This window comes from Suillus plorans (genome assembly GCF_016647745.1).
Source record: "Suillus plorans strain S12 chromosome Unknown HD556scaffold_14, whole genome shotgun sequence".
NCBI lineage: Eukaryota > Fungi > Basidiomycota > Agaricomycetes > Boletales > Suillaceae > Suillus > Suillus plorans.
Genome location: NW_024537398.1, coordinates 284791 through 298851, shown reverse-complemented (window position 1 = coordinate 298851; position 14061 = coordinate 284791). Strand labels below are relative to the sequence as shown.

General features: G+C 42.2%; 3 protein-coding genes across 3 annotated transcripts; 2 read left to right on the top strand and 1 right to left on the bottom strand.

The window, feature by feature from the left end:
* Positions 1–8029: 8029 nt before the first annotated feature.
* HD556DRAFT_223109 (uncharacterized protein) lies at positions 8030–9059 on the top strand (the record flags this gene model as incomplete). The annotated part of the gene is made up of 4 exons (XM_041309939.1): positions 8030–8197; positions 8261–8423; positions 8479–8552; positions 8604–9059. Coding segments are annotated over 4 exons (558 nt in total), but the record flags the coding sequence as incomplete, so codon positions are not given.
* Positions 8904–9629, bottom strand: HD556DRAFT_1463671 (uncharacterized protein; the record flags this gene model as incomplete). Its single annotated transcript, XM_041308298.1, has 2 exons — positions 9578–9629; positions 8904–9525 (listed from the first exon to the last, which is right to left on the bottom strand). Exons 1-2 carry the CDS (start codon positions 9622–9624, stop codon positions 8904–8906), a joined length of 669 nt encoding a protein of 222 aa, XP_041162948.1. The 5' UTR covers positions 9625–9629.
* Positions 9630–12385: 2756 nt separating this feature from the next.
* HD556DRAFT_1306181 (uncharacterized protein) lies at positions 12386–13381 on the top strand (the record flags this gene model as incomplete). The annotated part of the gene is made up of 6 exons (XM_041299881.1): positions 12386–12480; positions 12509–12579; positions 12773–12877; positions 12951–13040; positions 13136–13189; positions 13230–13381. The coding sequence occupies 6 exons, from the start codon at positions 12386–12388 to the stop codon at positions 13379–13381; spliced, it is 567 nt and encodes a 188-aa protein (XP_041162947.1).
* Positions 13382–14061: the final 680 nt, after the last annotated feature.

Below are 14061 nucleotides of genomic sequence, written 5' to 3'. Positions count from 1 at the left end.
GGTCTTAGCCAAGCAGTTGATATGACAGAATCCAAATCTGTCTGCATGGGTTCAAAACCTGCTAAAGATGAAATTGTTGAGTGATTATCAGAGTCAAAATCTGTTTCTCTTGGACTGTGCAGGTTTGAAACCCGCCAATGATACTATTTTTGTTTTATGAAATCACACCACCAGCAAGATGGTGCTCTAAAGCACAATATTCAAGGCATGTTCTAATAGAACAAAAAAATGCGAGATTCAACAGGTTTCAAACCTGTTGCACTTCAATGAAAACAGATTTTGATTCTGTTATGACAACCACTTGGCTAGACACAACTCTGATGAGCTTGTAAGCAAACCGACCATGAGCATATGTCAAGGTGCATTTTTATAGAAAATGAAAATTATCCTTGGCAGGTTTTAAACCCGCACATTCCAAGAGAAACAGATTTTGACTCTGGCGATCACTTGATAATTTGATCTTTGGTAGGTTTTGACCCCACACAGACAGATTTAGATTCTGTCGTATCGACTGCTTGGCTAAGAACAGTTAGATTCACTTCCAATGAACTCATTCAGAAGTGAACCCTCAAGGCACATTCATCTGCATTTTGTCAGTTCTTTCAATAGCATGGTCGCTGTTGATTCTTTTATTATATTTGTATTTTGCCTGATTCCCCAGGTTATTAGGATCAAACTTGAAACTTTGATGTGCAATCTGCTCTTTTTCTTCTTCAACCAAGTCAAGACCTTTAGAAAGAATGATATTGTTATTGTACTTGTCCTTCCGAGTTTGCATCGAGATTTTGGTCATATATCGAACTCTGCATCAAAAATACACTGTGTGATCCTTTCATTGTCAGTTTTCACTCATGGACCCACCATGGTGGTCTTCCATCAGCACTTTTTCAGGGAAATCATTAGATAAACAGGTCTTGAAGTCAAGAAGCCCCAGCAGGAAGTCTGTGTCTTTTGCAATAAGAGTAGGATAAAAAAAATCAACAGTGACCATGCTATTAAAAGAGATGACAAAATGCAGATAAATGCACCTTGAGGACTCGCTTCTGAATGGGTTCATTGGAGGTGAATCTAACTGGTCTTAGCCAAGCAGTTGATACAACAGAATTCAAATCTGTCTGCATAGGTTCAAAACCTGCTAAAGATGAAATTGTCGAGTGATCACCAGAGTCAAAATCTGTTTCTCTTGAACTGTGCAGGTTTGAAACCTGCCAATGATAAAATTTATTTTCTATGAAAACACATCTTGACATTGTCTCATGAATGATTTTCTCAAAAATTCATCTCAACTGATGTTAGCCATGTCGTTGCCAAAATAAATTCAAAATCTATTTCCATTAAAGTCTACAGGTTTGAAACCTATTGAGTGACACATTTTTTGTATTAGAACATGTCTTGGATATCTGCTCATAGACAGCATTTCAAGTATTGATCTTCATCAGTCTTAGTCAAGTTGTCACCAGAGTCAAAATCTGTTTCTCTTGGAATGTGCAGGTTTGAAACCTACCAACAATAACATTTTCATTTTGATTCTATGAAATCACACCTTCACACTTCCACATGAATCTTGAAATGAATTGGAAGGCCTCAAATTTCTGTTGGCATTATGACTTTCTTGGAAGAGAAATCAAAAAATTTCAAAGCTGGTGTATGGAACCATGTTCCATTGCTAGCCTCGCAGCAGCTTGTTTTATGATCCATGTCAACTGTTGAACATTGTCCGAGTCTCTATCTATTATATCCAACTTGATATGCATCAAACCTGAAAATATCAAACATCAGACATCAGGTTTCACATCGGCCAATCAGATATCACACACACTCATGCTACCTATGTCTCATCCCATCCTGCTAGTCCTGCTAGGTGCGCAGTTCATTATTTCTCACATTACTCATATCATAGATGGTATATTACATGTTTTCCCATAGTCCGCAGCACCTCTTGTCTTATTACAACTCAACTAAGACTGATGAAGATCAGTGTCCGAGAGACTGTCTATGATTCAATATTCAAGGCATGCTCTAATAGAAAAAATGCAGCATTCAATGTGTTTCAGACTGTCAAGGTGAATTTTCATAAAATAAAAAATGTTATCTTTGGCATGTTTCAGTCCTGTGCAGTCCAAGAGAAACAGATTTTGACTCTGAGGTAGCGAGTATAGCGGTTTGTGCAAGTCAAAATGATGATGAAAGAGTGAAAAAGAAGAGGAATGTATCCGCGTGACTCAGATGCGAAGCATGATGCTTCTTTGCATCAATGAGTCACGTGAAGGTTTGCAAACATTGGTTCTACAATTTCCTTTTGAAGTCATGGTCGGGGCGTAGAGGACATGCAATCCTTACATTCTTATGGGAAAAATGTTACATCCAACAAGTTTCAAACTCATTGCACTCCAATGGAAACAGATTTTGATTCTGTGATGACAGCTACTTGTCTAAACACAACTGTGATCAGCTTGCCAGCCAACCAACCATGAGCATATTTCAAGTCGTGTAAATCATAGAAAATGAATTTTATCATTGGTAGGTTTCAAACCTGCACAGTCCAAGAGCAATAGATTTTGACTTTGATGATCACTTGGCAAATTCATCTTTAGCAGGTTTTGAACCCACACAGACAGATTTTAGATTCTGGTGCATCAACTCCTTGACCAAGACGATGTAGGACTCAGCCTAGCACTGGACTCGTATTCAGCTATTTTACAATATATGTCAAATGCATGTCACACACCAATCACTTCCCAATTATATTCTGATAGTCTCCATAGCCCATAGTGGACCCAACACTTTGACTGGCGGACCTGATGTTTTGGCTGCATCGGCCAACCAAATATTGTGCACTTGTCCTCCCTATGTCCCGTTCCATCTTGCTAGCCCCACTAGGTGCATAGTTGATTATTTTGCACATTACTCATGTCGTAGCCACCGCTATTACATTTTTTCCCATCATCCACAGTGTTTGACTCTGGTGACAACTTGACTAAAGACCAATGAAAATAAATGTCTGAGATGCTGTCTATGAGCAAATATTTGAGACATGTTCTTATAGAAAAAAATGTGATGTTTCACTGGTTTCAAACCTGTTGCACTCCAATAGAAACAGATTTTGATTCTGTTATGACAACCACTTGGCTAAATACAGCTCTGATCAGCTTGCAAGCTGACCGACCATAAGCATATGTCAAGGTGTGCCCTCATAGAATAAACATAAAAATGTTATCATTGGCAGGTTTCAAACCTGCACAGTTCAAGAGAAACAGATTTTGACTCTGGTGATCACTCGACAATTTCATCTTTAGCAGGTTTTGAACCTATGCAGACAGATTTGAATTCTGTTGTATCAACTGCTTGGCTAAGACCAGTTAGATTCACCTCCAATGAACCCATTCAGAAGCGAGTCCTCAAGGTGCATTTATCTGCATTTTGTCATCTCTTTTAATAGCATGGTCACTGTTGATTTTTTTTATCCTACTCTTATTGCAAAAGACACAGACTTCCTGCTGGGGCTTCTTGACTTCAAGACCTGTTTATCTAATGATTTCCCTGAAAAAGTGCTGATGGAAGACCACCATGGTGGGTCCATGAGTGAAAACTGACAATGAAAGGATCACACAGTGTATTTTTGATGCAGAGTTCGATATATGACCAAAATCTCGATGCAAACTCGGAAGGACAAGTACAATAACAATATCATTCTTTCTAAAGGTCTTGACTTGGTTGAAGAAGAAAAAGAGCAGATTGCACATCAAAGTTTCAAGTTTGATCCTAATAACCTGGGGAATCAGGCAAAATACAAATATAATAAAAGAATCAACAGCGACCATGCTATTGAAAGAACTGACAAAATGCAGATGAATGTGCCTTGAGGGTTCACTTCTGAATGAGTTCATTGGAAGTGAATCTAACTGTTCTTAGCCAAGCAGTCGATACGACAGAATCTAAATCTGTCTGTGTGGGGTCAAAACCTACCAAAGATCAAATTATCAAGTGATCGCCAGAGTCAAAATCTGTTTCTCTTGGAATGTGCGGGTTTAAAACCTGCCAAGGATAATTTTCATTTTCTATAAAAATGCACCTTGACATATGCTCATGGTCGGTTTGCTTACAAGCTCATCAGAGTTGTGTCTAGCCAAGTGGTTGTCATAACAGAATCAAAATCTGTTTTCATTGAAGTGCAACAGGTTTGAAACCTGTTGAATCTCGCATTTTTTTGTTCTATTAGAACATGCCTTGAATATTGTGCTTTAGAGCACCATCTTGCTGGTGGTGTGATTTCATAAAACAAAAATAGTATCATTGGCGGGTTTCAAACCTGCACAGTCCAAGAGAAACAGATTTTGACTCTGATAATCACTCAACAATTTCATCTTTAGCAGGTTTTGAACCCATGCAGACAGATTTGGATTCTGTCATATCAACTGCTTGGCTAAGACCAGTGAGATGCACTCCAAATGTGCCCATTCAGAAGTGAATACTCAAGGTACATTTATCTGCATTTTGTCAGTTCTAATATTAATTTCCAACATCCCCCTTAAGTCCAATCATATGTGATCCTTCCATTGTCGGTTGTCACTCATGACCCAGTTGTAAAGAATGAGCTTATTGGAACTGCATCTCACTGGTCTTAGCCAAGCAGTCGATACAACAGAGTCTAAATCTGTCTGTGTGGGTTCAAAACCTGCTAAAGATCGAATTATCAAGTGATTGCCAGAGTCAAAATCTGTTTCTCTTGGAATGTGCAGGTTTGAAACCTGCTGATGATGAATTTTATTTTCTATAAAAACACACCTTGACAATAACATTTTTATTTTTATTGTATGAATAATGAAATCACACCTTCACATTTCCACACAAATGTATAGCAAGCAAACACTGATGATCTCAAGCTTGATTGACATCGCTGTTGGTTTCATGCATCCTTTTTTGCTAGGTGAATGCGAGTATTTTTGACACAGAGTTCAATATATGACCAAAATCTCGATGCAAACTCGGAAGGATAAGCATAAGAACAATTTAATTCTTTCTAAAGGTCTTGACTCTGTTGAAGAAGAAGAAGAGCAGATTACACATCAAACTTGCAAGTTTCATCCTAATGACCTAGGGAATGAGGAAAAATACAAATATATCAAGGCTGAGATTGTGCCTTGAGGATCCACTTTTGAATGAGTTCATTGGAAGTGCATTCAACTAGTCTTAGCCGAGCAGTTAATACAACAGAATCCAAATCTGTCCGTGTGGGTTCAAAACCTGCTAAAGATTAAATTGTCAAGTGATCGCCAGAGTCAAAATCTGTTTCTCTTGGACTCTGCAGGATTGAAACCTGCCAATGATAAAATTCATTTTTTTTCCATGAAAACACACCTTGAAATTTGCTCATGGTCGCTTTGCTTGCAAGCTGATCAAAGTTGGGTTTAGCCATGTGACTGTCATAACAGAGTCATGCTTGTCCTTTGTCCATTCAGTTCATCGGTGCATATTTCTATTCTATTTCTGTGAATTCTGACAGCATTGCTGGTGCTATACGCACACATTCCATAATGCTATGTCATGGACCCTTATATTACATATTATCACGCACTCGCTTCGCTTCTCAGTTTGCTTTAGCGCTTAACATTACTTACATAGTTCATGTATGTTTTTCTCTCTTGACAAATTAACCACCATCATCTTGCTGTGATGCTCAGAACCGCGCTGGGCAGGAATGAGCCAATTTTTATATATGCATCGAGGAGTATAGAGCACTATCAGTTTCCCTATCCTTGTTCATCATTTGTCCAACAATTAACTCCTGTGCAAACCTGAACCCGCACTTTCCTGCGCACTAGACAGTATAAGTTGACTATACTTGGGACTACTACTACATTGCTTCCATACCTCTCCCTATAGGTTTACCTTCAAAGTAGTCCTTTGTGGTACGTGCTTTTTAGCCCCTATTAGGTCCCCCTTCAACTCATCTAGAGTCGCTATGCTCCAACCACCTGCATGCGCGCCTCACATCTGCTTAGTGCATGCCAATGCATAGTAGCACTTCTGCTTAACTGTGCTCCGCACATCATCACGCGCCTAACCAGGCTTGACTAAGTGTCTGGTTCAGTCACTCGCAATGTTTTCCCTCGGCTGAACAGATGAATTGAAAACAGACTGCAATACAACACTTTCAAAAAGCAAGAGAAGAGCAGGTCTCAAATACAGTGCACCTCAACCTTATACATAAGCGAATAGTGGCCAGATGGCTCTTTTGAATCTTTGCCTTGAATCTCAGCCTTGACAGATGTGTATTCTTCCTCATTCCCCAGGTCATTAGGATCAAACTTGAAAGTTTGATGTGTAATCTGCTCTTCTTCTTCAACAAAGTCAAGACCTTTGGAGAGAATTAAATTGCTCTTGTACTCATCATTCCGAGTTTGCATCAAGACTTTGGTCATATATTGAACTTTGCGTCAAGGATAAAAGAATCAACAGTGACCATGCCTATTGAAAGAACTGACAAAATGCAGATGAACGTGTCTTGAGTATTCACTTCTGAATGAGTTCATTAGAAGTGCATCTCACTGGTCTTAGCCAAGCAGTCGATACGACAGAATCTAAATCTGTCTGTGTGGGTTCAAAACCTACCAAAGATCAAATTATCAAGTGATCGCCAGAGTCAAAATCTGTTTCTCTTGGAATGTGCGGGTTTAAAACCTGCCAATGATAACATTTTTATTCCATGAAATCGCACCTTGACATTTCCTCATGATTTATATATGTTTTTTTTTTTTCCCCTGTTAGAACACACCTTGACATCGACCCATGTGTACTTTCCTGAGAGCTTCATATCACTGGTCCTAGCCAAGTAGATGTTGCAACAGAGTCAAAATCTGTTTCTTTCAAACCATGCAGGTTCAAAACCTGCTTGCAAAATATTTTGCAGTGTATAGATTCTCAGAGACCCAAGTTCCAAGTGCAAGCAAATAGGGACAGTTAGACATTTTGGAGTATTCATCAAAGTGATGTCATTCGTGTCAGTTTTATCTTTTTCAATGCAACCCAGGTGTGACTGCTTTGTACTAGTTTTGCAGCAGAATGTAGCGAGAATGCTTCTGTTGCATCTATACATTGTGGTCTGTAGCTGGGAGTATCCTTCAGCACGACATAAAAATAAAATAATGAAAATATACCAGCAGTGTGTTGGATTGGACAACAGATGGACATGTAATGTAGGGCGCGCACAGAAATGCAGTGCTTGGTATGGGACAGGATGTGATTTCATAAAATAAAAATGTCATCATTGGCAGGTTTCAAACCTGCGCAGTCCAAGAGAAACAGATTTTGACTCTGATGATCACTTGCATTTTCATCTTTGACAGATTTTGAACCTGTCACAGACAGATTTGGATTCTGTCGTATTAACTGCTTGGCTAAGACCAGTTAGATGCACTCCCATTGAATCCATTCAGAAGTGAATCCTCAAGGTACATTTATCCTGCATTTTGTCAGTTCTAACATTAATTTCTAACATCACCCTTGAGCTCAACCATATGCGATCCTTCCATTGTCAGTTGTCACTCGTGACCCGGTTGTTAATCCCAAGACATCACAAACATCATTGGCCCACTGTGATGGTCTGTCATCAGCACTTTTTCAAGGAGATTCTTAGGTAAACAGGTCTTGAAGTTAAGAGCCCCAGCAGAAGTCTGTGTCTTTTGCAATAAGAGCAGTATACAAGAATCAAGGGTGACCATGCTGTTGAAAGAACTGACAAAATGCAGATAAATGTGCCTTGAGGACTCACTTCTGAATGGGTTCATTGGAATTGAACACAACTGCTCTCAGCCAAGCGGTTAATACAACAGAATCTAAATCTGTCTGCGTGGGGTTCAAAACCTGCCAAAGATGAAATTGTCAAGTGATCACCAGAGTTAAAATCTGTTTCTCTTGGACCGTGCAGGTTTGAAACCTGCCAGTTGCAACATTTGTTTTCTATAAAAACACGCCTTGAAATATGCTCATGGTCGGTTTGCTTGCAAGCTGATCAAAGTTGTCTTTAGTCTCCTCGTGCACTTCCTTTCCCTTGCGCTACTATCCTTGGATCCTCAAGGATGGTATATATCCAACCGAACTTGAGAAGTCCCTCCTCGGTGCAGATGTTAACCGCATTGTCAATCACCTGTCTTTTGGTTGGTATGAGTCTTTGTTCCAGTCATACATGGCGAAAAAGGTATGATACATGAACGCCTCGAGTCGAGCGATACTGACTTTATCCGGTGCCATCTTCTTCAAGCCGGTCAAAGTTGTGTCGTCCATGGGCGAACAATCGAAGAGCTTTTCCTTGAACCATCTTGTGGATACATCATTCGCAGGATCGGCCATGCGTACGACAGAAGGGGTTTGGATGTCAGTAACTCCGACTAAAGATGCTCTTATTGTTGCTTTGGATTTTGAAGGTATGTCGAATTAAACCATCAGTGGACGTTTCACATTGATATCTTTCTTTGATAGGTGTTCATAGTATTGAGCGTTCTGCTCAAGAAGATACATTGCTCGTGCTATTCAATACTGCGATCTCTAACTTGGTTTGCTGCCCGCTGTATGTTTCTCATGGTTGCCTGATATCGTTTACGTAGGTGCTATTCCGGAACAACTTCGCCCTGAGCCGAGACATCACAGGCTTATTCCAGTCGTTCCAATCAAGCTCGACCGTCCTTGACCCAGCATCTAGTAACCTGAGTCTATTTCAATCAACGTTGGTGATACAGTTTCTCCTCGCTCAAGGTTGATCAGTTGCAGCTCTTAAGCGAGACATACAAGATGTACAAAGGTGTGCGGATGCGCAGCAAAGGGTCAATCGAGTGGAGATGGTAGCCAGCTTAGGATCCTATGTTGCATGGTGCAGACTTATCACTAGTACAATGCAGCAATGCAGACTATGATATTAATTGAATACACTTAGCAAGTGCATGTTCCCAAAGAGACCTGCGAGTAACATTTTGCCCATCGTCTGGAAATTGCCAAAGGTAGGCATGCAACTGCTCAAGTTGGGCAGGGGAGAGGGGGCAGTTGGGTTCATCCACGTTCACTTCATTAAGTGTCTCAGGCCTATAGGCTATAAATGGATTGTCGGCGAGGTCGTCTGGTTGGTTGGAAGTATTGTGGTGAGAACGAATTCGGGAACTGTCAATGGCATCCCAATCAATACCATATTCTTCCAGACTGTCACCCTCAAGTACATCTTCTGGGGCATGAAATGTGCATGGCTCAAAGCCACGTGCACCATGCTGGAGCATGCTGAGGTAGCGCAGTTGGTGCGGGCTTGTGATACCATGTTCAGCAGTACTCATGCGGTGGTTGTTCCAAGTTTCAGCCCATGCGTGAATTTCGGAATTGAGGGTTGTGAGGAAAAGGTAATGGACCAGCCATATGTGATGAGGGTTATCAGCGTCAAGACCACTACTAAGTTCGAGATCTTGAAAAAACTTCTTCCATTTGGATCCTATCCCGTTTGTAAAGTCGACCCATAACCGCTCGATGCGTATATTGTGTACACTCCTGTGATCTCTTAGAATACTAAATTGAATGGTCAGGCTGACTGAGTGCTCACCGACCCCAGATGTACGAACCCCTGCCTGTCCCACGAGCAGCCTCCATGAACCGCGCAACATCAACATTCTCGACTCCATGGTCTCCCCGAACACGGCTTGGGAGCCCATGTACTTCGATGAGCTCCGTGAACAAATTCAAAACAGTAACAGCACAATGTTATTGTGCGCTCGAATGCCTGTTATGTACCGTGAATAGCCATCAATAAATCCATGAACAACGATCTTCCAGCGGATAAGACCTAATTGATCATGGTAGTGATGTACCAAGGTCCAAGCATAATCACTTATTGTGTTGTCCATCATGATGCGCCAAAGAGTTGTAGCCTTGGACTTTGTAGACCCATCGCATGATGCGGCGAATGCCAAAGGCTGCTACAGGAGGGCCATGGACACGAGCGTAAGATTCTTGAATGCGAGCACGAGGTACAATGATGCCCAAGTAACGTAGTTGACCATCGATCATGTGTCGTCCTAGAGTAGGATAGTGGGTGAGAATCTGAAGCATTGTTGTATCTAATTGATCGTCGGATAAGGTGGACTGTGATGCTGTGGATGATGTATAAAAACGGGACACAACACCATCATTGCCAGTGAATTCTACATAAACTGGCTCTCCAGGTTCTGAAAGCCCACTTTCCAAGGCACGTCGACGAACTGTGCGTGATGAAACACCAAAGACATTGCTCAGTGCCATTGGTCCACCAAACTGCATCGCAGTTTCTAGCACATCAGAATTGATTTCAAGCCGGGGACGACCACGCCGTCCAGTGTGAATAGCAACAATGGGGTTAATGGGAGGCGCATCCGGATGATCTGCTGACCGCTCTTTCGCTTGCTCAAGATCAGACACCATGGCATCCAGACTAGAGCACATGGTCGCAAAGGTGGCATCAGGTATAAGGTTATGATGCTGCAGACTCCGAGTTTAGTATCAGCACCTAGTTGAAGGAAGGAAATACACACCGTATCAATTTGATGTCTAAGCTGCTCGCATGAATGTATCTGAACTTGGAGACGTGCAGCGTCACCAAGCTGTGTGAGAAGAGCAACACGAACTTGATCTTTGAGCTCGTCGAATGCTATGATGATGTTCTGCAGTGGGAGAGTGAGTTGATCCATGTCAATGTTGTCCTGTGAATGTTGGACAGTATTGTAAGCACCGCACTCTAAATGGCTTTCCTTTAATATTCAACAATGTTTATTGCTGGCATGCGAAGCAATACATATCTATATCATACAACAAGTTTTGCCGCTCCCTAGGCAGTCCATTGGAGATAAGCTGGGAAGGTCTTCTCTAATGTATTCGCATGCAAGACGTGCCCACTCATAAAGTCCATCGGCTTTCACAATGAGGTTGGCAAACTCTTGGCACCTAAAACACAGCAGCCCAATTGTCCGATCTGAAAGTACGGGTGACAAACGTAGAATGTGATCGAAAGTTGGAAGGGAGTCCCTTGTCCAGAAGTCTACTGGCTGCCTAGAGGGCCGGATAGTCACATTACATGCGGAACAAAATCTCCACTCTGAGTAAGTATAATAGTCATGTGCAGATGCGACGACTCACATAAGCTCTTCATCTCCAAGTCTTCCTAATAAAACAGACAGATTCGAGTTTGCTGAGCAATAGAGATGCACAGATTTTACTCGTGCAGAAACAACACTTAATGAATGATTAGTATATACAAGGTGAGGGACACGCGAGACATACCTTTGAAAGTTGGAAAACGAGAAAGACCAGTCAGGAGCGCAGCAGTAGGCTGCATCGGGACTTTCTTGCGTCAGGATACCCTCTGCTGCAGTGAAATTCGGCAGCCTTGAACAGATTCCCATCGCCACCTCCTGGATCCAAGCACATGCCACAAGAGCTCACGAGGGTCAACGTGGACGATCTCCACAAGGAGGGTGGACATAGAGGCGCCGATGAGGAAACGGGAGTGCCAAAAGTGGGATTCGAATTTTGAGGAAGCGGTGGACTATTATCCTGAGAGGCATTGAGGCTTTGAGCATTAATGGGCTGGATGTCGAGGGAGTAAGGGAATGTTACAATGAACGACGAAACGCAAGTGAGCAGAACACAGGTATGGTGGTAGATGGTGTGCTCGTGTCGTCGCAGAGGGTGCAGCAGCAAGGTCATCTGTCAAACAGTCAAACCGTAACTGTAAATAAATAATTACTATTCAAGGAAAGTGCAGGTACATCACGCACCCGCCTGTGTGACGCGTGACCCGACGCGCGGCACTGCGTGGCTCATCATTGACAAAAATGAGGACAACAGTAGGACTCACCATGTGGATGACTGTTGTGCCGAGAAGAGAGTTCGGAGAAGCCACGTGGATGACTTTTGAGAATGAATTAGAGTTTTGAGAAGCCATGTGGATGACTTTTGGTTATCATTCAGAGATTTTCGGACATAACACGACTTTTGAGTTATCATGTAGATATTTTATATAAAATGATTCAATTTATTATTGTCTCCTCTGGGCTGTCATAGGTAGTGGTGTGTGATACTCGGTTGTCTGGTGCCCTGCAAACAGCAGGGAAATTTGCTTTTATTATGGAAAGCCTAACAGCCGCGCTCCTTTAGTCAGCGTCACGCATCTACAAATGGTATGAGGACCTCGTGCACCTCTGAGTCATCCGTTGAATATCAAGAACATCAATCGTATATACAAGTATAGCCCCAAGATATGATACAGCAAACTAAATACCACTCAGATATCAGCATCGTCTGTGCTGCCACTGGCATCTGGCAGCTTTGTGAAAGGATCTAAGCCAAAACCCGGCCACTCGCAATAATAATTACAGCTATGCTGCTTTTCAAACTTGCTAACAGCCCCTTCAATGTTCCCATCTCCGAAGATATCTTTCCCTTGGCTTACAGTGCTAACAGTGCAGAACACTAGTGAGTTGATGAATAAGATTTCACACAGTAATGCACGTATGGATGAGTCAGAATTTGTGGATCAGTTAATAGCTCTGAGCCTCCTGGAATTTCAAGACGGTCAGTATAAGTATTGCTGGGATAGAATTTATGGAAGTCAGTCGGGCCAATAACAGTCTGAGTAACATAACTTAGGGTTCGGAGTGCAGGTGCTTGCATTCCGAACCCTAATGTATGGGTCTATATAGGTTGCCGATCCTCGTTAGAAGTGTATGGAGTCCTCAACTTGTGACTACTACTCGGTGTGCTATAGACCCCTTCTTCGTACCAGTGCCAGTGCGAGATGGAGTAGAGAGAGACACCACACTGGATGATCTATATGTCAATTACTGGGTCAGGCAACGCAACACAGACGACTGTACAGCAACACGACAACACCTTCAACGAACATTTACAACAATACCAACTCTGCCATGACACTGGATAACCAGTATACACTATTTCTCGAAAGGCCGATGACTGGTATGCTGACGAATCACGTTCTAGCACGAATGGGAAGCCTGAGTGGAGACCACGAAGCGGTGAAAGGTAGTAAAGACAAAATAGTATTAATCAACTATCTAGTTAATAGGTTAGTCACATTTGTATCACATACATAATCAAAATTGACTCACAGAGCAGTATCATACACAACCACATGTTGTAAATGAGACGAGAAAAGGCAAAGCACGTGAGTCTGATTTGAGGTTCCTGACTTGTGCCTGATATAGCTACTGCTGGACTTGCCAGGCTGAGGTCAGCCTTTGGTGACAAGCCGTCCGAGGTCAGGACGCCCGAAGGTCTGAGTAGTTTGAACAAGGCGAGACAGAGGAATGTCCATCAGTCACAGAGGCTGAGCAGCTGCAATAGAATACAAAGCTAGGGTACGCAGAAAATGATCGGACGTTGAAAATGGTGCCAGCATGGCAGCTAAGCACTAATCGCTGGACCAGTCGGAAAAAATCTGTGACCACGCAGGCAAGCAAGGTCAGATTCAGCATCACCGAACTTGGTGTGTCCGCACCGCTACAATTTAGAAGCAATATCAGAGGTGTTCGGAGTCCACAAGTTGTGACTACCGTTTATGGTTCATGTCACAGGGGATAACAGAGCGCGGCTGTTAGACTTTCCATATTTTATTTATTACCACTTTCTTGAAGGTACTATTGATCGAAGTTATTTGGTGTTCCAAAGTAGATTTCAAGGAGACATAAAATTTTCGTCGTATTATCTAGTCAAGTAATTTGCTATACGTGCTGATAATGTTGAAATGAATATCCTGAATATCAATACCGGCACTAGCTGCCACGCACACTTGCACGAACCATCGGTTCTTCTTTCCTCTGTCTGATAATGATCATTCCCGCAATTGCTTAGGCAAATGAGGGGGCGAGGGCCAAGCTGAACAACAGTGCGCAGTCTCAGTTCCTCAATAACCTGTCCTCGATTTATCTTCTTGCCTCGCTCATTCAACGCCCTTCTCAGCTGACCATTCATGCCAACTGGCTTAATTGTGTCTAGGATTGCTACAAAAGTGTTATCGGGGGATACATGTATCATCGT